The 27855-nt window shown below is 40.7% G+C and overlaps 1 protein-coding gene across 1 annotated transcript in view; it reads right to left on the bottom strand.

The window, feature by feature from the left end:
* The window catches only part of LOC128835398 (cytosolic phospholipase A2 epsilon-like), a 53624-nt gene that overhangs the window by 10361 nt on the left and 15408 nt on the right, over positions 1-27855 (bottom strand). Inside the window, exons 4-15 of the mRNA XM_054024853.1 lie at positions 23424-23560; positions 20013-20144; positions 18810-18850; positions 16449-16491; positions 15523-15580; positions 13688-13854; positions 13482-13568; positions 11711-11748; positions 8676-8823; positions 6826-6962; positions 3026-3248; positions 554-668 (exon numbers count right to left, since the gene is read on the bottom strand). Coding sequence (XP_053880828.1) covers positions 554-668; positions 3026-3248; positions 6826-6962; positions 8676-8823; positions 11711-11748; positions 13482-13568; positions 13688-13854; positions 15523-15580; positions 16449-16491; positions 18810-18850; positions 20013-20144; positions 23424-23560 — 1326 coding nt within the window. The remainder of the gene's footprint in view (positions 1-553; positions 669-3025; positions 3249-6825; positions 6963-8675; positions 8824-11710; positions 11749-13481; positions 13569-13687; positions 13855-15522; positions 15581-16448; positions 16492-18809; positions 18851-20012; positions 20145-23423; positions 23561-27855) is intronic.

Below are 27855 nucleotides of genomic sequence, written 5' to 3'. Positions count from 1 at the left end.
CTGAGAACAGCCTGTCATATGACATTTCTACACTTTTATTTCTAATCCTGATCAGAATCCTGAAATTTGGAATCCCCAAAACTCTCCTTGGCTCTCTCTTTGGGTATGTCTACACAATAACCATGAGGCACAACTGCAGCACATACAGGCATACCCGAACAAGCTTTGATCATGCTAGGTCACTAAAAAGAGCAGTGTAGGCCTGGCAACATGGTGGTGGCATGGGCTAGCCACCCGAGTACAATCCTGCCCAGGGTCCTACGTACGTACTCAGGTGGCTAGCCCACGCTATGCTGCCTATGCTGTCATGGCTACCCTGCTATTTTTAGCAAGCTAGCTCCATTACGGCTAGTTTGGATATGCCTACATGTGCTGTCCTGATTACAGTGCACACACACCCTCTGCAAATGTTTGTACAGCACAAATGGGGCTGCGGTCTATAAGCGTTTCCAGAGCGCAAAGAACGAACAAACAACTGAACAGGTATGCCTATGACAAAACCCAAACCGTGGTAGATTTATAATCAAACACATCGCTTGAACATCATTGTTACCTTTGAAATCCAGAGTGCTATATTTGTCCCGGACATGGACTGCCACATAGATGGGCAATGGATTCTGACCCTCTTTCACCGCTTCCCGCTGGTCCGAGAGTTTATGGTTCTCTTTCTGTTTTTGAAGAAAAATAGTTACCTGAGAATTCATGAAATGATACAGGAACCTCTCTACTGTGAACTAGATTGCAGCATTTATGCCCCAGCCCTGTACGCAAGGTGGCACAGAGCCTTGTCACCCTAGGAGAAATACTGGCAATGATTGTTCCTCAGGCAGATACAATCCCCCCGGGCTACTCAATGCACACAGGTGTACCCAGTCTGCACTTCCTGATGTTTCAGCTTTGCTTTGTGAGCTGGTACAAGGAATGGAAGGAAGGGAAGAGCCACAACCCTGTCATCTCTCCCAATCCCTTTTAGGCAATTTGCTCCCCAGGGCGGAGTGGGGAGAAAACAGTCCTTACTTTTCTCTGACTGTAGGGATTGCTATCGAGGGAGACCCTTCAGTGGTCATATAAGGGGATGGTGAGTAGGTTTCTTCCATGACCCCATCACCCAGTGACTGCACAAGGGCCATCATAATCTGGTGCCTTGTCTGGTTTTAGAATATTATAGTGAAATACCTGAATCCCAACCAAGTTCTTCTCTATAAGGCTGTATTTGTAACCAGGGGGTGGGTCTGTCTGGAATATTCCAAAATCCCATGAACAGCAGACAACTTTGATAGCTGCATGTCCTTGAAGATTATGGACAGTTTGACAGTTAAATAAACATGGTAGAGATTATTCAAAAGGAGGAAAAATTGGCTAAAGTGTGCAGAAGATTTCATATGATCTAGCATAAGACAGAGCCACCTAAACAGTATACACGCTAGTTTAATGAACAACTTTCCATAAACAAACACACACATATATTATAGCGTAGCAAGAGCACTGTATTTCAGTGCATCACTTAAAATGATAGTATAAAACTAACCTGTTTGCTATTCTGAAATATATATAATTTAATTCTTTCTAAAAGAAAAAAATCTACAAAATATAGTCGTATGCTTCATATAGTAGACCTTTTTGCAAGTTTCAGAAATGCTGGTTTTGAGTTATCTAAGCACAAAAACAGCATAGAAAATCTTTAACTGGTAAAAAGTGTCATTATTTCACATTTGGCTATCTCAATGCTATTCTGTTGTAAAATGTAGTCTTGCACTTAGAACAAGCATAGACAACTTCACCCCCTAGTAGTATTCTGATGAGTGTTTCCTCAATTACAGTTATAGCAGTGCTGATGCAACCCTAATTTCCATAGTGATCTTAAAAAGCATGTTTTACTTATTAAAAATCTTGTGATAACCTCCAGCTATATGAAATGCAACACAGAAAAAGCATCAATGATGTTGCACATGCCCACGTTCACTCACCTCTCTCTTAAGGTTGAGATGACATCACAGTGTACTTCACAGATAATTGTGAGCTATAAGTCAAAACCCTGTGGCCATTTGACAGCTTTCAAAGATACATTTTCAATTTAAAAACTATACCCGAATAATCCCAATAATCCCAAATGGGGGTCACAAGCTATTGTGGTGGAATTTCATGGCTCCTATGGTTCAAGGCTGAATTTGGAGAGTGACCGCACCTTTGCAGGTGCAATAGCCACTTGCAAAATTTGCACTCACACTTTTGTACCTGTAATTAAACTGTGGATGCAAAACAGGGTACATACATCTCTAGCTATGAGACTCTGGTTGTAGATTAGGAGGTTCTACTACTACTGCTCATCATACCTTGCTGTTACATAGGATTTTCATAGAAATGAAAATATTGTGATCTGCACCGCCAACTCTTTTTGCATGTGCAAATTGCATCTGCAAAAAAGAGGTCTGGCCTCCAGTTTAACATCACAAAGAAGTTAAGGATCTGCCGCACTTTCAGTGTTCCTGCAGACAAAATACAATGTATTTAATGTCTGGCAGGGGTGTCCAAACTGGTTCATGAGCCGCATGAGACTCTTTTACAGTTAGAGTGCAGCTTGCGGAGCCCCGCATGCGCATCCCATTCTCCACCTACCAGACTGGGGCGGAGCTCAGGGCTTCTGCCCTGTGGAGAGGGGAGTCTTGGGGCTTTAGCCGGGTGGGGAGTGCCTTCCAGGGCTCTGGGCTTCATCAGGAGTGCAGCTGAAGCCCCCATCAGATGCGCCCCGTGGGGCTGAAGCCTCACTCCAGCTGGTGCGCCCTGGCTCTCGAACTTCTGAAGATTGTCATATGTGGCTCGGAGGGTCAGTAAGTTTGGCCACCCCAATATATGGTATCATTTTATACCTAACCATTCCAAAATAAATTTGATTCCAATAGAATTTCTTGATGCAGATAACTCTACAGCACCGCAGGGCATGCAATCTCTCCTCACAGATTTATTGCTCTTAATTCTTATAGAGAAAACATCTGCAGCTCTCTGAGAAAATAAATAGATACTGTACCCCATCATGCAGCATATATTCAATGATCAGCCCCCACAGATCTATAAATGATGTCTTGTATCCCTCTTGTTTACGCTGACACAGCTGCTGGTTAAAATATTTCATGCGATCCATAGAGAAACAACTCATCTTGCATTTGGTCGCACATTTCTGGGCTTCACGGATTTTCTCATCTAGATCCTTCTGTGACCAATAAGCATCTTTATACAAGTGTGACATGGTCCTGGGGAAGGGTAATATAGAAAGAAAAACATTAACATAAACAAAAAATAATTTACAAAAATTCTGTTCTTTTGTTAGAGTGTCAGTTTTAAGTGTTTCTTGTAGTTTGTGCACTACTTGATTTTTTTATAATAGTTTGTGGGGGAAAATATCATTTGCGGTTTCTATGACTGTTCTATAAAAGGCCTGTGTGAGTAAAATTTTTTCTGGTGTTTGATATTTCCTTTTTCCAATGACTGCAGCATTTTAAAGGGTGAAATTAATAGGTGTGAATCTTTAGTTTGCATAGATTGGATAATTTATTGTAGAGTTGAAATTTTATTTTCTATGTTGATTTTTCATGATAAATATAAATTTGTTTTGATTGATAGTATCCTGGCATCATATTCTAGTCAGTCAGCATTAAGTTTATGGCACTCCTTAGAATATGGCTTTTCTGGATTCATTTCCTAATGCTTAGCAACCCCTTTGATTTTGCTGGCCTTGTGAGAGGAAAAGGCGAGATGAAATGTAGTTGTGTGGTTAAGGTTATGCCCTAAGACATAAGCAATGTGGGTTCAAATCCTGGCTTTACTACAGGGTCTCTGTGTGATGATGGGCAAGTCATTTCTGTACCAAATGTGATGCCAATTTTGAAAAAGGGCTCCAGAGGTGATTCCGGCAATTACAGGCCGGTAAGCCTGACTTCAGTACCTGGTAACTGGATGAAACTATAGTAAAGAACAGAATTGTCAGACACATCGATGAAAATAATTTGTTGAGGAAGAGTCAAAATGGTTTTTGTAAAGGGAAATCATGCTTTACCAATCTACTAGAATTCTTTGAGGTGGTCAACAAGTATGTGGACAAGAGGGATCCAGTGGATATAGTGTACTTAGATTTTCAGAAACCCTTTAACAAGGTCCCACACCAAAGGCTCTTAAGCAAAGTAAGCTATCATGGGATAAGAGGGAAGGTCCTCTCATGGATCTGTAACTAGTTAAAAGATAGGAAACAAAGGGTAGGAATAAATGGTCAGTTTTCAGAATGGAGAGAGGTAAATAGTGGTGTCCCCCAGGGGTCTATACTGGTATTAGTATTAGTCAACATATTCATAAATGATCTGGAGAAAGGGGTAAATGGTGATGTGGCAAAATTTGCAGATGATACAAAACTATTCAAGATACTTAAGTCCAAAGCAGACTGCAAAGGGCTACAAAGGGATCTCACAAAATTGGGTTGCGGGGCAACAAAATGGCAGATGAAATTCAATGTTGACAAATGCAAAATAACGCACATTAGAAAACATAATCCCAACTATATATATAAAATGATGGGGTCTGAATTAGCTGTTACCACTCAAGAAAGAGCTCTTGGAGTCAATGTGCAGCAGCAATCAAATCAAAAAAGCTAGCAAAATGTTGGGAATAATTAAGAAAGGGATAGATAATAAGACAGAAAATATCATATTGCCTCTATATAAACCCATGGTATGTCCACATCTTGAATACTGTGTGCAGATGTGGTCACCCCATCTCAAAAAAGATATATTGGAATTGAAAAAGGTTCAGAAAGTCAACAAAAATTATTAGGGGTATGGAACAGCTTCCATATGTGGAGAGCTTAATAAGATTGGGACTTTTCATCTTGGAAAAGAGATGACTAAAGGGGGATATGATAGAGGTCTATAAAATCATGACTGGTGTAGAGAAAGTAAATAAGAAAGTGTTATTTACTCCTTCTCATTACACAAGAACCAGGTGTCACCAAATGAAATTAATAGGCAGCAGGTTTAAAACAAATAAAAGGAAGTATTTCTTCACACAACATACAGTCAACCTGTGGAACTCTTTGCCAAAGGATGTGGTGAAGGCCAAGACTATAGGATTCAAAAAAGAACTAGATAAGTTCATGGAGGATACGTCCATCAATGGTTATTGGCCAGAATGGGCCAGGATGGTGTCCCTAGCCTCTGTTTGCTAGAAGCTGGGAATGGGCGATGGAGATGGATCACTTGATGATTACCTGTTCTGTTCATTCCCTCTGGGGCACCTGGCATTGGCCACTGTCAGAAGACAGGATACTGGGCTAGATGGATGGCCGTTCTTATGTGAGAGCCACAGCTTCTTGCTTTTCTTTGATCACACGCAGTCCCATTGTTAGGAGCATGTGGCATGATTACATTACCCTAATACCACTGCTTATTAGAGTCTCTCATCTTCCTGCTCTTTAATATAAGTTTGGGGAGGTTCAGAGCCACAGTCTGAGCCCAAAGTGTGAGGGAAAAAAGATATGAGCCATAATATTTTGATGTCACGTGATTTTTTGGGGGGGAGGCACTATATCTCAGAACCCCCTACTTCAAATTACCTCAAATTTGGATCATTAATCCTACTCTGGATCCTCATGTTAGACAACAATTTTTAAGACATTTAGAATAAGCATGTGAGCCTGGCTAGCTCAGTTGGTAGAGCATCAGACTTTTAATCTGAGGGTTCAAGTCCCTGGTCAGGTGATAAACCAGTCACTAAATTCTTAATCTGTCTCTTTAGAGTCCTGCTTGATGTTACTTCAGGGGGGAGGGATAGCTCAGTGGTTTGCGCATTAGCTTGCTAAACCCAGGGTGGTGAGTTCAATCCTTGAGGGGGGCCTATTTAGGGATCAGGGGCAAAAATCTGTCTGGAGATTGGTCCAGCTTTAAGCAAGGGGTTGGACTAGATAACCTCCTAAGGTCCCTTCCAACCCTGATATTCTGTGTGAAATTTTAGAGCACTTAGAAAAATCACCTGTTAAACCATGCTGATTAAACTTTCTAGTGCAGGCCACACCTAAGCTAGTCTCAACCTTAACTACAGTGGTGGTATCACCCCACTTTAAGGCCACCATTTAGCTTATTACTGCTCACTTTGGGCCAATGTTTAGGGTGAAATGGAACTGCACTGGGAGGAAGAGTTGATCCCATCCCAAATGTATGGCATACAGGACGAATATGCACACTGCGCTGCCATGCTTCCATTGTACAGCCAACCAGCCCCACCTCATAGTAGTGGTAGTCCCAACCAGCAACCGACAACAGTGGAAACAGGTTTGGACCCAAAGCTATAAACAACAACAAATCCCTAACAACAGTGCTTAAACACTACCCATTTTCTTCAGATACAGCTGGTGCAACATATTAAAGGATTTTAACTGCAGTAGATGGAAAGCTGGAAGATGTAATAAGTCATTTTGAGCAAGAGGCAGATAAAGAAATGTTAGACAAAGTCAAACTTTCAAATTAAGGTAATATTTAATGACCTGTAACTGAAAAGCAGTTTGTTAGATTTTCTTCAAACTTTGCAGAATCTTCACAGCCATTCTGGCAATTTTCAGACCAAACCAAAATGTCAAGACAACTTATGGGGAAGGGCTAAAATAAGGTTTTATAATGGAAATTGGTTGCACCCTGACCTATGGAGGCTCTCCAAAATAGAAATAGGATTACAGTCTTTATGATGGAGAACTGCTATTAGCATCTCCATGATATTTTTTTACCAGAGCTCTTTGTATCAACATCTTACAGAAAGATTAAATAAAACCCCTGATTGAGTTCTGCTTACCACGTCGTGCCAGACAAACCACTCAGGTATGTTGCACAGTCTAAGACATTTAATTTCTTGAGACCCAATAGACTACCATATGTCGTTGTAAATGATCTCATTCCACCACCTGTTGTCATGATGGCCACCACTGGAACCTGTTCAACACAAAGACAGAAAGATAGTGCAAACCAAGCACACATGATTACTCAGAACTGGAAATGGACCGGAAATGGAACACTGGACTCAGTTCAGTTCCAAAATTTCATAGTTAAGGTCTCTCTGTTTATTGGATCAGAACTGGAACAGCAAATCCAAATACATCTTCCCTTGGGGTAAGTTTGGAATCAGATATGGATCCAAACCCAATGGGTCAACCCCGCCTCTATAGAGAAGGGCAGGAATCATAGTAAATTCAGGTGCTTTTATTAATGCAAGAAATGTAGTATTCACCCCCAGCCATTTCATTTCCTTATTGCTTCATTCTATTCTATTCCCCCTTTCTTTTTTTAAATCTCCTTATCAACCTGTGAGAAAATTCAAAAATGTTGTTTAATCACCCCTGACAGGGACCTTCCCCCACCCCCCTGCCCCCAGGATCATTAAGTTACTTAAACGAACAGAAATTTTGCTTTTGGAATTCACAAGCTTGCAACAGAGAGCAGGTGTTTTAAAAAATATTCACTGGAGAGGTTAACTGAGCCCTCTTGAAGGGGTTTATCACTCACTCCACAATTGATGGAATTCAAGCAATGCATTAAATACTTGCTAATTAGTTTAGTTAATGTGCATGGGTATTTATCATTCAAGACCACTTATGGTCCGGAATGGAACATACAGGTACGAGCCCCAGAACTGGAGATGGTGTACACATTACAAAATGGCCAGACATATGAGAGACACATATGGTGCGCCTTCCTCATAAAGACCACATTGTGCTGCCTCTGCAGCACTGGGACCCCTTGCTGGGCAGTCACACACCAGGCCAGGAGTTATATGTGTCTCATATGTGCCACTGCAATGCAAAAACTTCTGAGACACAGATTGCATTTAGATACAGTAGTCTTTAATTAGCTAAGTAACTGAGGTCTTTGCAATTGGCCTAGAATTCAGGGGTTCAGAAACTCTGGTACTAGAATCACTGGCAGCACGTAAGCTTAATGTTCCATCCATTCACTTCACAACAATTTTTTAAGAAGCTAGTATGTGAATCAATACAATTTGGGAGCCGCACATAGTGTAGTCATCTTAGCCATATGAAAATCGAGGAAACCTTCAGCAGACGCCTGAAAGGCAACTATCTAACCCAGCTTTCAAGTTTACCTCCCAAACGGCTGAGAGGATACACCTGTTCAGAAAAAGTGTCAACAACAATAATTTTTATACTTATGAAAACATAACTTAAAAATCTTTTGGAACAGAAACACGTAGCTTCAGGGTGACAGATTTCAGAGGGGTAGCTGTGTTAGTCTGTATCAGCAAAAACAACGAGGAGTCCTTGTGGCACCTTAGAGACTAACAAATTTATTTGGGCATAAGCTTTTGTGGGCTAGAACCCACTTCATCAGATGCACGGAGTGGAAAATACAGTAGCAGGTATATATATATATATATATATATATATATATATATATATATATATATATATATATATATATGCATCTGATGAAGTGGGTTTTAGCTCATGAAAGCTTATGCCCAAATAAATGTGTTAGTCTCTAAGGTGCCACAAGGACTCCTCGTTGTTTTAGGTACAGGGGTTGCACATGCTCCAGCTATTATTTGTTTATTAGTCACATTTTCTGTCCAGTTTGCTGAGCACTCACACGAGGGAAGGAGAGAGTGGACACCCAGGATTCCACTTCACATACCTCATGGTCCTGCAGGTCCTCTTCTAGCTGGAGAACGTTTTTCAGGGCAGCAGCAACATACTTCTTTCTTTTGCACAGGAAATCCTTCTCCTCTGCACACAGGTCATACCCTATGCGCACATCTAGGTCTTGTGGACAGGAACAATGACTAGGACAAACACATGCATTCTTATTACATATTAATATTCATGGTCAATTTCAGGACTTACACTACAGAAAACCCTAAACATATGTATAGACAAAGCTTTTCACACCCCTATATAATCAGGTTGATGTAACATAATAAGCAGAGAAGAGGATGATGTCAGTATTAGCTGATATTTTAATTTTATTTTCTAAAATTAGGTAAAGTTATATATTGTTGCAATTTACTGAAGTGGAACTTCTGCTTTACCTCTAAGGTTAAAAACCTAAAGGGCCAAATTTTCATAGGAGCCTCTTGAATGATGACTGCAAAATTGGTGGAGTGTCATCACCCTCTTGTGGCTAAATACTACCTCAGAATTACATTTACATTTTTAACATCTCTGAAGTATATGTAATCATGATGCCCTCTCCTGGCAGCAGTCCATACAGGATACAGGGTTTAATCCTGGCCCTATTGAAGTAAATGGGAGTTTTGTCATTGATTTCAGTGGGGCCAGGATTTCACTCTAGAAACTCTAAACTTCCTACTCAAGCATGGCTTTTCATAGCTAAGCACTAGTAGATTTCTTTCATGTCTAGTTTTAGTCACAAATTGCAAAGCACAATCTTACTCAAGAAGGAAAATTATGGGCATGTCAAATTTAAATTTTAAAAACAAAACTGTTTTTAAAGTTATCCAAATGCAAAGATGAAAAGTGTATAGAAAAAAAATTTTTCCTTCACCAAGATAACTCAGAAACAGGTACGTGGATTTTCTTCAGCATTTCAAATGAAATTAACTTTTGGACTAAAGGCTTGAAAAATTCAACAACAAAATATTAGTTACCAGCAGAATCCTATGTAGCCTCAACAGTCTGGACCTAAATTATTCAGCACAACTTTCTTATTTCTGTGCTAAATTCTACATTGGAATTGCAATTTCTGCTGCATTATGAAATGAATAATGAGGTTTCCATTGCAATAAACAATTTTAGAAGTTCACTGCACTGACTGTAATATTCATTTAAATATTTATGTTGAGCTGGTGCAGAAGTCACCATTTACAGCAGAGTTTGGTACTGGTATGCCATGCAGATCAGGAGTCATGCAGCACTACACTATTTTTCATTTTATATTAACATCGTTTTTTATGGTGATTAGTAGGATTATCCTTTCCTCATCAGATGCAGATCCCCATATCTAGCTGCACCAGCTATATTAAGGGAAAATCCTGTCCCTAGCTCAGTGGCTGCAGATGGCCATTGGTACAATGCTACTTGTAAGGTTCTGCGCCATGGAGAGGATGAGATCTGTGGACTCTACACAGGGAATCTGAGCTGCTGTGCATCCTAAGGACTGGCTTACAGAGCAAAGAATGTGGGCAGGACAGGGCTAGGCTGGAGGTAGTGGACCCATCACTATTCAGATCCACCAGAACATTCATGACAGAATGTGGGGGGAAGAGAACAGTGTAACACCAACAGACCCCGGTCATCGTCGAGATCGAACCGGGGACCTCTGGAGCTTAGTGCATGAGCCTCTACTGCATGAGCTAACAGCCATTTATCTGACAGAAGACTCATTAATCTCTCTCAAAGTGGTCTCGGTGCCACAAGATGGGACAGAACATCCCACCCAGAAGGTGTGTGGGTTACAACAGCATGAGCTATGACAGCCTTAGAAGAGTACTGGTAAGCATGGAGCAGCTACTTTACACTGCTGAACCAGAGCAGAGAGAGAATTCCTTTTTCCCACTCACAGAACCCAGCTACTTGGGCTTGGTGCAGTTGGGAAGGGTTTGCCCCTTAGGGCTGGTCTACACTGGGGGGGCGGGATTGATCCAAGATACGCAACTTCAGCTACACAAATAGTGTAGCTGAAGTCGAAGTATCTTAGATTGAATTACCCCCGGGGTCCACACTGCGCGGGATCGACGGCCGCAGCTCCCCCATCAACTGCGCTACCGCCACTCGCTCTGGTGGAGTTCCGGAGTCGACGGTGAGCGCGTTCGGGGATCGATATATCGTGTCTTAACAAGACGCGATATATCGATCCCAGATAAATCGATCGCTACTCGCCGATACGGCGGGTAGTGAAGACGTACCCTTAGTGATTATATTTAGTGAACTCAGTAATACAGGGCTGTTATTGGTGCTGTGACTGGAAGATAAATAAATTAATAAGCAGATGTAACACTAAATTGAACTGCTTGGTATAGTGGGTATATAATTTTTGACTGCTTTGAAATTAGTTACACATTCTAAAAGAAAGTTATAGATAAGTGTATTGTTTGGCAGCCCGAGGTATTTTCATCAGCTTGAGCAGCAGAAACTAGTCATTACTGTCAGACAAGTTGATCAAGATGGCAGTGGTGGTTAGGGACTCCCCTATGAAAATCATGTGCTATTCTGCAGTGACTGCTGTACACAGAACTAAAAAGCCTTTTTTTAATGCAGAAAAAGAATAAACGTTGCTGTATTGTGATTGATTAAGGCCACGCTTCAAGAAGGCACTGAAGTACATGTTTAAGCCTCTCCCTGTTCAGGAAAGGGCTTAAGAATGTATTTAACTTTAAGTAGGTACGTTAGTGCTCTCCTGAATAGGGATGCTTTCTTGAATTGGGGCCTTAATCTGCCCAAGCTATATATTACATAAGATTATGGATAACACTAAGGAAGTGGGCAACATATCAGTCAGTGTGTGCACAAATTGCTAGCTACCCTGTCTAATGTAGTTTCTATCTAATGTCCAGTGTCATATATTGGGTCTGTGTTGTGCATTCTTTTAAAAAATACATTCTAGTTTTCAATCCAAAAATGTTTGGTTTTTTAAAAATGCAGAAAGTGGCACGGGCAAAGCTTGGCTGACAATGTCACTGGCATCCAAAGAAACAGGAGAAAAGCTCTTACCAGTCTTCTGCCTTCACATGCAAATCAAATCTTTTCTCCTGAAAAACAAGAATGTAACTATGAAGGTACAATCATAGTTTTAAGCTTTCCTTCCTTCCCTTCAGCCTTGAGAGTGAGATTTATTTGCTCCCCAACAAGGCACAGCAGCCACAAAATTGAGTCCCCCACTAATCTAAGAGATGTATATAGCTTCAAAACCACTAATTTATTTGTAATAGAATTTATTCTTAGTAGCTCAGTATTTCCCAAAGGTTTCAGACAACTGTACCAATTTACCTGACTGTGACCTCATTGGCACCAGCCAGTTCCCTCCAGTGCCCATTCAATTATGCAAACCATCAAACGCAATGAAGAGTGAAATCCTGAAGCTCCCAGATTCAGTCTCATAACTGCAAGACTTTGACTAGCAACAGTCAAAGATCTATTGTGTATTAGACAGTGCACAAATGAAAACAAGATATACCAGGCCCCAGCAGAAAGGCTCGTGATTAAGGCAGAGAATGGAAGCCTAGCGTATGAGTCTCAAAAGCCTGAAGTATCAGAACTGGAGCTTGTTTCTGTGGTTAGGAAGCATATTGGATGCCAGGTTGTTTCAAAAAGGTTTGCCAGACTGAGAAACATTTCATTTTTTCTTAGAAGTAATATTTTTGAGGGAAATTGAAGTGCTTGTGCCCACATTTATGCAGACAAAGCAATTAACTGCACATGCTAACCATGCTAATTGGTATTTGCATACACATTTTCTACCTGTATATGCAGTGGACAGGTTTCCGTGTGCAAATATGTGTAAGCCTGTTGCATGTGAATCTTAGCCTCTATTGTTTAAAAATGTGGTTGTTACAGTCTTTATAATATTTCTTTGTGTGTCTGTATTTTTTTTGTTTAGTGCAATGTGCTGTACATATAGTTGACATCAATACACCCTTCTGAGACAGAGAGAGCAGTGGATAGCACTGATGGCAAGACTGATATTATAAACTGTACCAAGAAACTCCTCTTCATCTGAAGCAAAAGGACAACGGTTGCCTCTAAATCTATGAAGGCAGACTGGCCAGCTTACTGTATAGCTGAGGAGCTGTCCTGAGAGGCAGAGTTGGGGAGGGGGAGGGAGTGCGGCTGGGGAATTAAGGAGGCAGAATACATACAGGCTGGGGAATTGGGGCTCCCTTGCTGTTCAGCCTGCCTCTCCTCTTTTTAAAGGACAGTTCAAGACACATTTGCACAACACCAGTATTTTTTTAATCGCATTGGCCCAGATTGTCTCTTGGAGATCTGGAAACTGAAAAGACAACGCTGTGGCACCAGCCCCCTTCACCAGCCCCACAAAATGTCCCTTTATGGATGCTTGCTCAGTGCAGAAGGGGCTCAGCAAACTGTTTATGGGAGGTGGAGATGGAGCAAGGGAGGCGTCCTACTCAGTGACACCCTTCTCTGCTCTGAACTCAGCTGTATTATCCATCTCTGTATCCTCTGTTAGCATGTGCAAGGTGACCCAGCCAAATGACAGCATGGCCTTTAGCAGTGCCTATGCTGCTATGGAAAAAGGAGCCAGAGAAGCAGTAGTCATCCCTGCAGCACAGATCCCAGCTCCATGGAGAAGGAAGCAGTTCCTTTCTCCAAGGTCTGAGGAGAAATTCATAGAGTTTTTCTCCCTCGTAGTACCTTCCTGCAGGTTTTTTCTGTGGGAGGGGATAATCTAGCTCTTTATTCTTACATTATAATTTTTAAATAGGTCACTGTTAATTCCTAAAGGCTGGCAGCCGGCACTCACCTCTGCTACTGTTACTCTCTCTCCCATGGGGAGCGAATTCATCATCACAACTGGGGAGCCTGTGCTTATAGTGTAGGTACAGGTACGCTGGAGGGAAAAAAAAGTTTATTTGCACAAAAAGGAAAGGGTTACCCTGCTCCCCCATCAAAATAGATCATGTTATCTACTTATTACTATTATGTTTATAAAGGACAGTTATAACATACAGCATTGTAATGCTTCTTCTTCGGAAGCATAACATTCAGTGTTGGCTCCATATACTTGACATAGTGGAACTTGGTAGGAAATGAAGGGCTAATGATAGCATCAGGACCCAGTGTAAGATCCTGTGTTCCTTCATAGGAACTTTTCACCGTGAGGGAGAGGTCTTTCCCTGAAGGAAAAAGAAAAAGCACACAGAGAACCTTATTATTATCTAACTGCAAATTTATGCTTACATGATCAAATTTAAGAAAACACTTCGGAGTTTTCTATATTGCATTCAAAGAGTCCATCTAATAAGCCAAGAAAAACATAATCCCTCTAGAAAAAGCCTATTACTCAGCTAAACAAAATGAAACCTAATGTATACAAGTATGAAAGAACTAATGCTCATGAAAAATAACTACCATGCTTTTTCATACTAAAAAACTGGACATGGTAGTTAATTCCGGATCACAGCTGTAGCTCGTCTACTAAAATATTAATACTAAATGTGATCTGCATAAAATAGTCAACTTCTGTATGTAATAATAAGTGTCTGTATGATACACTAAACAATCTCTTCAAGCTTTTCCGCAACACACTGTATTTTATTGCCCTTGTTCCATGAGTGTAATGTATGAAATACACTCTTTTCTCTCTCAAAACACATAGGTTTACATTTTCAAAAGTGAAGCCTGATTTTGGGTATCCAATTTGAGACACCTTGAGGGAGCCTGACTTTTAGGAAGTACTGAGCACCTGCCTACTGAAAATCAGGTCCTTTTCAGATGTCTTCAGTTTAACACTAATATCACCATCACTTTTAAAAATTAGGCCATACAATACAGAGCGATTTATTCAATATGACATGGAGACATCAAAAATATTTGAATCAAAGGGATTAAAATAATCAAGCAAGATTTTTGACAAATGATATACATAGGTGGGATATAGCTGAAAATAGGATAAGAAAGAGATTTGTATTGAAGGGGTTCATACGCACGGGGTTTTAAATGGAAATTTTTTTGCACTATATTCCAGTGAAACAAATTTCTACTATAGCATTTTATATTGTACACATTGTCGGAGAATAACTGCTTCCACATTAACCAAGAGTGCTTGTTAAATGACCTCATAGACTTGTTTCTTTGGTTCCATTTGTTTTATGTTTAGTTCCTTCACAGACAATAAGTTGATATTATAATAATCTTCCTTATAGTTCTTGCATGGGTTATTATAGCATCATAATGCTGACTGCTCAGCACATCTGAAAATTGTTCTGGCACTAAATCTGGATTTAGAAACCTACCTTTATGGGTTTTGTTTGTTTGTGTGATTGGTCTTGCCCCAATTCTACACCATGGCATGTATGTTCTACAATGGATTTGTTTATTGCATGTTAAACTAATACAATAGTTTAATAAATAAAATAATACAATACAAAGACTCTGAATTCCTTTCTGTAATTAAAGATGCAAAAATTTAGGACTCTGAATTATTTCCTGTTTGCTAATGAAAACCATGTTGTAATATACATCAGCTAATGCAAGGGACCAAAGTTAAGGCTGCTATCATAGAAACATAACTCTGAATATCCTGACTCTTGTGTGGTTAAAACCTTCTCTTTAGTGTTGTTTTAATGTAGTCTGTTTGCATACAGCCACATAGATGTATGTGATGGAGTCAATGTAATCCATAACAGAGATCACGCATCTTTCTGTAGTTGTTAAAAAGTTCAAATAATTTGAAAATATTATTTTATTCCATGCATTTATTGTAATGATCTATAGAACACATATCACTATAGCAGTGTAAGGATCTGGTTATTAACAGCCAGTTAATAAAGCAGTAACCTCACTTGATTTCTGCTGCTTCTTCTCATCCACCTGAACTTCCAAACAGCAAAGTGCACGAGACTGTAACAGAGAAGAACAATAGAACAACTCATCACAGAGAATGTCTCAGTTTGAGATTCCATTCCCCATCCTAATCTATTACTATCTGAGCTGGCTGTGGAGTTTGAACACTGTGAAGGCAGCACACTCAGTCCCTGGAAGCGCTAATTGCCTGGCACTGCTCAGCATTAAGCCCTCTAGTCAATGATGAGTGAAAGTGAAAGGCTCTGGGGAAGTCATATCTAATCATCAGTGGGGGCTGATGACAAACTAAATGGTGTCTAGAGTTAAGTATGTCAGGATGCAAAATGGCAGCACTTTTAGGGTCCTAACAGGGATACAAAAGACCAAACAAGGCAAAAACATAATTAGAGAAATCTACTGAGAGCACAGGAGTCATTGGTGGAAACAGCCCTTCTCTAAAATATTGTTATGGATTTTTAGGTGGCGGTAGTTCCTCTGTCACTGTATGAAATTGTGGTGGACTGATGTCTGGGGGGGAGCTGACAGCTACACCTATCTCAGCGTCTCCCACTGTAGGGAATGGGGTGGGTGAACTGGCTGTGAGGGGGTTCACAGTTATACCACTTCCAGTTTTTGCAAGTAGGAGTTACTGTGTTCCTTTTTGGAGGAGTGCTGGCTTGAGGGAACTCACAGCTACTCCAATCACAGCCTCTCCTATAGTGGGACGCTCCAGGATATACACTCTAAGAAATAGGGTGAAACAGCTGAATAGCAGAGAAATCATAGTTACTTCATTCCCAGCCTATCTCATCAGGAAAGAGAGGGTGTTGGCCTGCTGACTGTGGAGCTGCTCCCCGCTTCTCTAGTCCCACCTGTATTACCAGTATTGCTATATGACAGGAAAGATCACAGAACAAAAAGTTACCACTAGTACTCCATTAGTTATGATGGCTTCAGGAGGGCCTGAACTAGGAAACAAAATGAAAAATACATATTTCACTGCTAGGTTAAATCAAGTGACCACTCTTTTCCCCCTGGATGTTTATCTTGCTTGACACTCATATGGAAGTGTTGGGAGTGATAGCGAAGACCAGGCAACAAGAAGAGTAACTGTGGCAGACATGTGATGCAAAGTTCCTCACAAAGCTTGCTTTGACTATGCACACCTGCTACAGTTCCTGTTATTCTTGTTCTTCTAAGCAGAGCCTTACCATTGTGCCAAAACTGACTGATATGAAGAAATCACAATTTAAAAACAATTTCGATCATGCTTGATAATGGGGCTAAATAGTTTTTCACAGTGCTATCACAGTCCCATAACCATGTAAATTGGATTCTTAGTTTAGACAGTTAAATTCCACCTCTCAGGACAGGCCATGTTGTCAAGTACATTTAATCTACCAACATTATGCTAGTCCACTAGGATATACATGCTGGGAAGTGTCTTGATTCTAAATGTGACACTACACCCCCATATTCTTCATAGAGATATTGTTCTGATGTGATTATGGCATAACTAAGATGCATTTTGGGCATGATAAGGCATGTGAGATATCATTGGAAAGGTTATGATTTATCCTATTTGTATGCATATATCATTTCTGTATCTGAAGTTAGGAATATTGACTGTGTATCAATTAAAAGTGGGTTTACATGTGGGGGATGCCCACCAGTCAGAATGCAATCAGTCTAGAGCAGTGGTTTTCAAACTTTTTTTCTGGCAACCCAGTTGAAGAAAATTGTGGGGTTTGAGGGGGGGCTCAGAGCTGGGGCAGAGGGTTGGGGTGTGGGGGTGAGGGCTGCAGGGTGGGTCTGGGAATGAGGGGTTCAGGGTGTGGGAGGGGCTCTGGGCTGGGGTGTGGGAGGGGGTCAGGGATCTGGGCTGGGGGTGCAGGCTCTGGGGTGGAGCCGGGGATGAGGGGTTTGGGGTGCAGGAAGGGGCTTGGGGGGAGCTCAGGGCTGGGGCAGGGGATTGGGGCACAGGGCTGGGGCATCAGCTTACCTTGGGGGGCTCCCAGTCAGCGGCGCAGTGGGGGTGCTAAGGCAGCTTCCTGCCTGTCCTGGCACCACAGACCCAAAAGACTCTGTGTTCCAAAAGACTCTGTGACCCAAAAGCAGCCAGCAGCAGGTCCGGCTACCAGGCACAGGCACCGCCCTCTCCCCCCCCCCCAGCTCCCATTAGCAGGGAACCAGCCCATGGGAGTGGGAAGCCAGTGCTCGGGGTGGGGGCAGCACGCGGAGTCCCGTGGCCCCCCACCTAGGAGGCAGACCCACTGCTGGCCACTTTGAGGGGGCAGCGCGGTGTCAGAACAGGTAGGGACTAGCCTGCCTTAGCCAGCACTGCCGGCGGGACTTTTAATGGCCTGGTCGGTGATGTTGACCAGAGCTGCCGTGACCCAGGGCCTTACGTTCTGCAACCCAGTACTGGGTCGTAACCCACAGTTTGAAAACCACTTGTCTAGAATGGCTCACTGTGAGGAAAAGCCATTAGACAGAATAATAGACCTTTGAAGATGCTAATCTCCCACCTTCCTGGGAAGGCTTCCTGAGGATGTTACAACTAGCCTTTGAGTTATGACTGAAAGGTCCTGTGATCAAGTCACCTGGTACTGGAATCCATCCTGGAATACCAGTGTTTTTCCACTGACTGGCGTGGGAATTAAGTTTGGAAACAAAGAGTTCCCGCCATATGCAAAGCTATTTAAGCAGGAGAATGACCTCAATGTGACTCACCTGTCATATGGAGATCTATGGATGAAAAAAGCTATGTTGTATTGTTTTTTTATCATTATGAATTAGTAAATATTCAATTTAGTATATAGGGGAGAAAATTTCTGAGACTGAAGTGGTGCTGTGGGTGGCAATCAAAGGATTCTCAGCTTTGTGAGTATGAATTAGGATAAAAAATTAACCGAACAATTCGATTTACAAGTACGAGTCAAGAGATTTTCCACCACATCTGAGCTTGAGCATACATAAAAAGATTGATACAAATAAGTCTTCTGAAGAGTATAACTAGGCCACAAATTGATGTCGTGCAGAGACTCGCCAATGCCAAGAAGAATTTTTTTACATTAAAGGTGATCAGATTATAGAACAAACACCCAGATTCTGCTGATACAGATAAGCTGTATACATGATTCCAGTGGGGAATTTACTAGAGTTCTGAATCCAATGGGTCTGGCAATTTCCTTTGGAGGCAGCAATTATATGAAGCAGGTTTCCAATTGCTGGTTTATTACTCTCTGAATTTTTGCATCTTCTAATTAATTTGTATTTCACTTACATGCTCTCCAAGGTAAATTCTACCTCTAGTTCCTCCTGTGCCTAAAAATAAAAAAAAAAGCAGAAATGAGTGAAGTCACTATATGCTATTCTCTCCCTACAGGGTTTGTCCTGTGGTATGCAATAGAGGAGGGTGAAATTTAATGGCCTGTGAAATACAGAGGGTCAGATGAGATGTTTCTAATGGTCCCTTCTGGCCTAAAACTCTAGGAAGCTTCTGCAAATTAACACACATTTTTGTTTTTTGGTGTAGAGTCAGTCACTTTGCAGTTTGCTTCATCTTCTAGGGTCTTAATTTTTTTATGTTCTTGACATTATTCTACTACCCAGTAGCTGCTCTTGCTATTAATATGGGAAGGTTAACAGGGTTATATGTCCTGTTACCTCATCTCTTTGACCTCTCTGAGGAATGTTAAAAAACATTCTATTTTGTTAAAAAACTGCTATTACTGAATGATTAAGGGACATTGTTAACTCTCCTGCCCACTGTTCCTTATATTTGCATCAACAGCACCAATATGCCAGCGATATTGTTAAAACATAAATACAATGGCCAGATGTCTAGATGCAAAGCTTTCCTGCTGTATGCCACTCCATTTCAGCTATACGTGATATTGTAATGTAATCATTTAGAAAATTTTTAAAATTTAGAAAACCAGTCTTCCAAATAAGGATACTTAAATATATTTAGATCCTGTATTTACCTTTCAAATATGAATTCATGTTTTTAAATGCCAATTTAAGTGACCAAATGTGGGATTTAGAAATCTCATTCAAATGCCAGTATTTGAAAATTGTGTCCGATAATATAATTTTTAGCTGAGTTTAGACTAGTACCAGATCTAGATGTTACAGTCACACAGTTGCTGGGTCAATGGAAAACTTGGACAACAGATCTCTGATTACAGCCATTGGGGTTGACAGTCTCTGGGAGGTTCACTCTTGGTGGCAAAACCAGGAGAAAGGGTCTTTGCCAAGAGCATCATATGTTTGCCATGTTCCACTGGCCAAGTACGCTGAGGCCAAATTGCTCTGTATAAAGGTGAAGCAGTTTTACTGTGTAGTAGCTGAGACATACTGGAGGTATAGCTGGCCAATCCATGACATAGGAAGGAAAAATAGTAGTAGTAGTAGGAGTAGCTGGCAGGAAACTGAGGCAAGTGTGTCTTTCCCACCCAGCCCTGCCTATTATTTTGGATCTCACCTTTGGGTCAGTCTTAAAGTATATGAGAACTCTTTCTCCAAGTGGAAGTTTAGCTACATCGAAGTACACAGTGAAGAGGTGATCGTCCTGGGTAACGACATCCTCATCATAGACACTCAGCTCCAGCACGTTCTGGGAAGGGAGATGAGGGGATTTAGCAATCCTACATGCTGGCTTTCACAGAGCCCAGGAAGCAGAGACTCCTGGGGACAGTCTATTTTTACCTTCTGCAGGGAGAGGAAGAAAAGTGAAGGGATACAGAAATTTTGCAAATATCCAACTTTGAAGAAATCTATTCTGAATCTAAGTAATACAGTTTCCTCCCCAGTTAAATTTAAATGCTATAAGTTAGGTATGTGAGTGAATGATACATTCTGTTTCTGCAGCATAAGTAAGAAACCAGGCCCCTCCAATGAATTGTCACATATTAGCACTCCATGACAGCCAGGAACCTAATTGTCATGCCCTGTGTAGGAAAGATATCATGAGAGAGACAATGGAAAAACTGAAGGAATCTAGAAAGTTTGTTAGAAGCCAAATCCCAGCTGCTCCTACATTCCTTGCTGTACAGGGAGAAATGATTGGTGGATCTGCATGATGGTGGGTACACTGGCACATGCCCAACCTCCACTGCATGGGACTGTACAGGGCCCCATGACCCCACAAATCCTGCTCCTGTGCAGTATAAACTTACCAGTTTCATTGCATATGGGACTTTTCACTTTGTGGAAGAGGGGGAAGGATTTGCCTCTAAGTTACAGGCCACATATATTGGGCTCCATTTTGCTCCCATTGACATCAATGCAAATGATGCTATTGACTTCAGTGTGATCAGGGGCAGGACCACTATGGGTAGCCTGTAACTAAAGAGCAAAACCTGTCCTCTAGCACAAAGCTCAGGGCCACATACTTGGTCGAATTGATACGGTCTCACTGAGCAGGCAGGTGAACACTGCCTATGAATTGTGTAGCAGTGGTTACTGTAAGAATTCATTTATTGTCAAATTACGTTGAGTGGTAGAGTGATCCAAAGCAAATGCCATGTAATCTGTAATAAGAATATGTGGTTTATTTTCTACACGTCAGCATGCAGGTGACATAGTAATTACTATGGTAAAGTACCTACTAAATGCAATTCTAATGCTGTATGTGGGGATTTTATATTATTACGCCTAATTGCACAACAATACCAAGTAAATCTTTTGTTGTCACATATAAGGAAATTATATTTACATGCCATATATGTGCTGAAAAATTAAATACCTTTTACTAAAGAAATATTCCAAATATCCTGCAGTTTACCCAGCACTTTAGCTTGATACCAAGCTGCTAACAAAGGCTTTAACCTAAACTATAACATTTTTGACTTGTAAATGTTTGGTATTTTTAACTTGATCTTTAACCTTAACTTTAAATTTTCCAGGTTTTCGTATATTTATTTCTTAATAACTAAATGTCCTGACAGTTAGTTAATATAATATTTTACTAGTTAATGTATATAAAGCACTTTGAACATAAGTGGCATATAACTTTTAAGTGTTATTGTTACTATTCTAACAATGTAGTTTCACCATCACTTACTTGAAGTGTCATTACTACCTTAGCTGTTTTTTAAAGATTTGGGTCTTAGAATCCTTTTGGTCATTTAATAAATATTTTAAAACACCAATATGCAAAAAAAAAAATGTAGATTGTTGTTTTCTTCTGACAGAGTAATTTTATTAAGATTATAGATATGGTATAAAGATGAGTACAATAAGACAACATATAGCGTAGTACTTGGCAATTGTAAATTAATTGAATCACTGCAGTTCAGCTGACAGAACTTACCAATGGTGCTGGCTTCTCCAGCAAGAGTATTCTATGGATAAAAGAACAGCACACTCTATTGACAGCAAAATGTATATGGGAAATTAAATTCATTGTAGAAAATTAGGTTCCTTATGTGACACTAGTCACTGGCCTCTCTATCCCAGTACAACCAGCTTTCCCACAATAACCCTTCTTCTGGCTTACATATTCGTCAGTTTAGTTGTAATGCACACAATTCACCAATTCAGGCCTCCCGGCTCAGCTTCACAGCTGAATGGAGTGCATTGTGTTCTGAGACTGAATCACTCTGATGGCAGCTAGAACAGCAAAGTAAAAATCCATGAGGAATCTCAGTGCTTTAATGGTTCAAAATTTGTCAGGTATTGAGTAGATAAAACATTGCTGTATATAACCATCCACTAAAGAATCAGTCAATTCAGTAGTAGTTAGTAGTGCTGGTTGGGAATTCTTCATCAAAATGTTTTTGGGATTTGGGGGTTTGTTTATTTTTTGGTGGGGGTTTTTTTGTTTGTTTGTTTGTTTTTTTAATGGAAAATGCAGTTTCCACAAAACTTTTCTGGGAAAAATGTAGAGTTTTCTGGAGTTTTGTATTTTCTTTTAGGAAAAATCTAAATGAAATGTTTAATTCAACATTAATCTGTATTTGCTTGAGTGGCTGCAATGCCTCATGGGATTTGTAGTTTGGGTGCCTTGCACCTCCATTCTCCTCTATGGACTGGACTTCCTGGTTAGACTCCATCTCCCATGATGCTCTGAAGACTCATCCTGGTTGAACAAGCATGATTCATAGAGGAGATGCAGTCCAGCTGGGGCTTTTGGCCCTTTTAGGAGAATGGGGGCATGAGACACCAAAATTACTACTCCCACAAGGCACTGCAGTAGCTCAGGAGGACACAGACTAATGTTGAGCCAAGCTGAAGCAACATGTTTTGATTTCATTCAACAAACTGAAGTGAAACATTTTGCTATGGAAATGCGCAAATGTTTCATTTCAACATTTCCGAACCAAGTTTTTTTTGGAACTTTCCATGCCACACAAAAAAAAAAAAAAAAAACAATCAATATTTTGATTCCCCCCAATTTGGAATGAAAAGAATTTCAGAATATGAGAATTTCCTGTGGGGTCAAAATTCTGAATATTTACTAACACTTATTGTTAGGTAACAATTCCTAGGATCACTGAATTTGTTATGATGATACACTGTTTCCCTCCATGTTACACAGAGCATGTTGTCATTCAGTGCCTGTAGGGGGTTGTGTGGTAATGAAGTTTAAGAATAAACCTGAATTTTGTGGCTCCTGTTTACTAGTGTAGTTTCCATTAACTCAGAAAAATAACAATTTCTTTATTAAAAATGAATTTTAGCTCTCTTAATTTACCCCAGACACTTAAAAAATGAATTCTCCAAACCAATAGTTATCAAAAATGAGAAAATGACCTCAAAAGAGTTTTATTGGGGGTATTTTAATCATCTAGTGTTTTAAACTGCAGGTTGTAGAAGACTTGAAAATCCTACTTCTGCGTAAGTGGTAACAGCTCTCCAGGCTGCTGAAAGAGGGGAATTCTTAGTTTCTTACCTTGATCTGACTCTGGATCCTGAAGTAGAATGTTTCATTCCACACTGGGTTTCTGCAGTCGTTGACAGTTTTGGTCTGGATCTTTTCACATGTAGCTGTTGGCAACGACAGGTTGACGTAGCAATCAGAATGGCTTACTGTATAAAAAGAGGTACAGCATAAATGTTAATGTATCAATACTCCCCGTCTTAAGTGGCACTGAAGAAATTAGTGCACTGCACTAAAATTAAGTTGTATTTATTTAAAGACAGAGATTAGGGTAACTTATATATAACATCTCAGGTTCTCAGCAGCGGGCCTGTGCCTTAATTCGGTTCTCATGGGCATATGCATTATGACACAGTCTTTAATTTCATGAGCACATACTATTTTCCCACAGAACCCCTGCCACCACTATATTGTCTGAGTGCTTCACAAAATTCAATTAATTTATTCTAACATCACCTCTGTGTGATTAAGGGATGCTATTATGCCCATTTTACAGATGGGGGACTGAGGCACAGAGAGATTGAAGTAAAAGTGTCCCAATTGGGTGCCCAATTTGAAATGCCCAGGAGCTGGTTTTTCATAGTACTTAGAATTATATAGCACTTTATATGTCCAGCGCACAGCTTTCATTGACTTCTGCTGAAGCAAGGTAGAATGGCCCATTAACTCACAGGAAAATGATAAAAGACAAACACCCTATCACCTATGGATTAACACTTTTCACAAAGCAATCGCTCTGTGCCTCAGTCCTCATCCTCAAAGGAAACCTGCACAACACTTTCAAAAGACAAGCCTGGGAGCTTAAATTCTTTATTCTGCTAGACACTAAGAATCATGGACTGAACAGAGACACTGAATTTATGGCTTATTACAATAATCTATAACCCACTAGCCCCCTCTTTTTGTCCTACAACTGCAGAGGTAGTAACTGGCCATGCTACCTTGAATGGTCCCTTACAATATGTGTTGCTTTTTCCCTGTCCTCCTATCCCCCAGTATTAACCCAGAAAACTGTGACATTAATTTTTGCCCTGATTTTCACCCATTTTTTGATTAAACATTGATAAATTCCCAGGAAATTTAAAAACAATAAAAACCAGAAATGAAGGGCCTTAAATATAGACAATAGATGTGAGCTAACTAGCAAAACTGTGCATTTAAAAGTTTCACTTTGATACTATTTTGCAACCTCCTCCCATAACCTTATTATCTTATGCCAGTTGATATGCATAAGAGTTTAAAAGAGCCCTTGATGAAACACTTCTGATTTAATGTGCCAGCATTGCTGTTTCATAATCCCAGAGTAAGTGCAGGATACTACAGTATGGAAACATAAAATTTGGTCTTTTGTGTGACTCCATGCTGTTTCCAGATCCATGGTGCAATCTTCTATGTGCAAAGCACATCTTTTTAATCTGGGTAATAATTCAATTCTTGGTCAATATGACCAGTGTTTGACAAAACTATTCTATAGAAAGGGAGACACATTCCACACAGTGGTTTTAGCTACATGCATATCATGTTAGGATTTACCTATCTTTGTAGAGATGCAGCTTGGTACTATGTATTTCTTTGAAAACAACAAGGAGTCTGGTGGCACCTTAAAGACTAACAGATTTATTTGGGCATAAGCTTTCGTGGGTAAAAACCTCACTTCTTCAGACGCATAGAGTGAACGTTACAGATGCAGGCATTATATACTGACACATGGAGAGAAGGGAGTTACTTCGCAAGTGGAGAACCAGTGCTGACAGGGCCAATTCAATCAGGGTGGATGTAGTCCACTCCCAATAATAGATAAGGAGGTGTCAATTCCAGGAGAGGAAAAGCTGCTTCTGTAATGAGCCAGGTTTCAGAGTAGCAGCCGTGTTAGTCTGTATCCGCAAAAAGAAGAACAGGAGTACTTGTGGCACCTTAGAGATGCATCCGAAGAAGTGGGCTGTAGTCCACGAAAGCTTATGCTCTAATAAATTTGTTAGTCTCTAAGGTGCCATAAGTACTCCTGTTCTTCTTTTTGTAATGAGCCAGCCACTCCCAGTCCTATTCAAGCCCAGATTAATGGAGTTAAATTTGCAAATGAATTTTAGTTCTGCTGTTTCTCTTTGTATTTCTTTGGTGTCTTCAGACTGGTTATATTGGCCTTATTAAATTTGTTGGCTATGTACTGGAGAGTCCTCTGAAATATACAATAATCTGCCCAGCCACTCTTGCACCCTGGCTCATGTATTTTTTTCCTGAGTGTGGCCTGGCAGGCAATGCTGTCTTTATTCTTTTATACTGTACTTATGTGTATGCTGGTAGTTTCTGTGCTATGCAATATACTGTAATGTTTCAGTTGCTGAGGAAGTGGGGGAGCCAAACTAGGTCCCAAGACCATGCCATTTTGCATCCATCCTGTTTACAGTGTTTGTAATCAAAACACTGTAAACAGGTTCATACCCCCTACATCCTTTTATCTATGCTAGCATAGCTGCACTGATTCAAAAAGAAGGTTCTGGTTACAGACCATCTATATTTTAAAATAGTTTCCCAGATATAGATAAGAGACAAATTTAGACCTCATTTCCTGCATGCAAGAGGCAAGGTCTTTTCGCCTCCCTGTTTCATATCACATTCCATCACTCTTTGTTCCACATGAATTTTTAAAAGATGCCATGTACCTAGTACTTGTTTCATTACAGATAGTAATATATAGCTGCCCCATTATGAGATTGCTAGATAAGCATTTGAAAATAAAGAGAATTCACCTTTGGGTCAGCAGCCATTGCTATCCAATAATAATATTAACATTAGCATTGGAGGTAATAGTTTTAGAAAGAACTTCGTTATTCATTTAATGTAAATGGATCAGAATCAAGATCAGGGAGGTAAAAACTGAGGAAAAAATAGAGTTGCCTTCTGCTAACATCAAATAAAACATACTGCAAATACAGATGCAAAGAGCAGAGGTGATGTGGAAAGTGATGTAAGCTAGACTGCCTTACACTTACAGACTTCCTGAGCCTAAATTTTCAAAAGAGGCCGTTGATTTGGGGTATCTCCATTTTTTAGTGTCCACCTTAGGCCTGATTTTCAGAGCTGCTGAAGCACCCCTTATCTCTGGAGCTGCAGGTACTCAGCACCTCTGAAAATCAGGCCAAACATGTCTCAAGCTAGGCACCAAACTCAGTGCCTATTTTTGAAAATGTGAGTCTCTTGTAACTACTTCACCCACTTACCAATGCGTAAGAGAGCATAGAGGGAATTTAAATTGATTTAAGTAGTCAAGGAAATGGAGGAAGGTGTAAGGTGCCAGTTAAATCAGAGGTGATCTGCTTGCACTCACACTCTCGTATTAGTTTCTTTTTCCTACATACCTCTCTTCTAGCCCCACCTGTGTGAGAGTTATACAATTTATACTCTGACTCAGTGGGCCAAATTCAAAAGTAATGTGGCAGGGCAGGAGCACAAGTTACATACAGGTAAGTGGGTGTGATGATGAGACAGTCTAAGTAAACAAGAACTACTTAGTCTACGGGAGCCCACACTGCTATAACATGCATATTGAGGGGCCTGAAAAAAGTGCAAATAACACCAATTTCGATTCCCACTGGACTCCCTCAGATACACCTCTGAATTCAACCCTATGCCCATGTACAGCATCAGAGACATTGCAGATAGATACTGCAAGGTTTAGTTTGAAGAACCAGAGAGCTAAGCACACCCAAGAAGGGTAAAGTATAAGGGAGTGTTCAGATTCCGAGCACAAACCACACGTAGGCGTGAAGCCAAGAGAGAAAACATGTGATTAAAAAGTATAGACCTTTGGAAGAAAGAGACTGCATAGGCATATCTTCAACTCCAGCTCTGCTCAGCACAAAGTGGCCTGAAAGCTTCGCCGAAGAGACAGCCAAGGGCTCTGGGCATAAAGCCAGAGTATGCAGCACTATAGCATGTGCTCCCTCACCACTCTTTAGAAGAGGCACCTCAGGGACACAGAAGCAGGTCAGGGGCATGGTCAGGATGGGAGGGGGAGGGTCAGAGTGCACAGTGCTCTGTCGAAACCTGACCTGGTATAATTGTTCTTATGGGACCCCTGCAGCCAGCTTAATTTAGGCTATGTCTACACTACCACTTATGTCAGCAAAACTCATGTCTCTCAGGGGTGTGAAAAAGACACCCCGCTGAGCAACATAAGTTTCGCCAGCATAAGTAGCAGTGTGCACAGTGCTATGTCAGTGGGAGAGCTTCTCCTGCCAACATAGCTACCGTCGCTGGGTGGGGTGGTTTAATTATGTCAACAGGAGAGGTCTCTCCCGTCGGCACAGAGTGGCCACACAGTAAGGTGTAAGGTCTCTAGTGTAGACATAACATTAGATACCTTTGGGCAGCCCCAGAATCAGGGGAGACAGCCAGGTGAGGCAGCTTGGGGCAGCTGAGGATTTGGCCTGCTATTTCATGTATG

Source organism: Malaclemys terrapin, chromosome 4 (genome assembly GCF_027887155.1).
Source record: "Malaclemys terrapin pileata isolate rMalTer1 chromosome 4, rMalTer1.hap1, whole genome shotgun sequence".
NCBI classification, from domain to species: Eukaryota; Metazoa; Chordata; order Testudines; family Emydidae; genus Malaclemys; species Malaclemys terrapin.
This window is presented reverse-complemented; position numbering and strand designations above follow the sequence as displayed.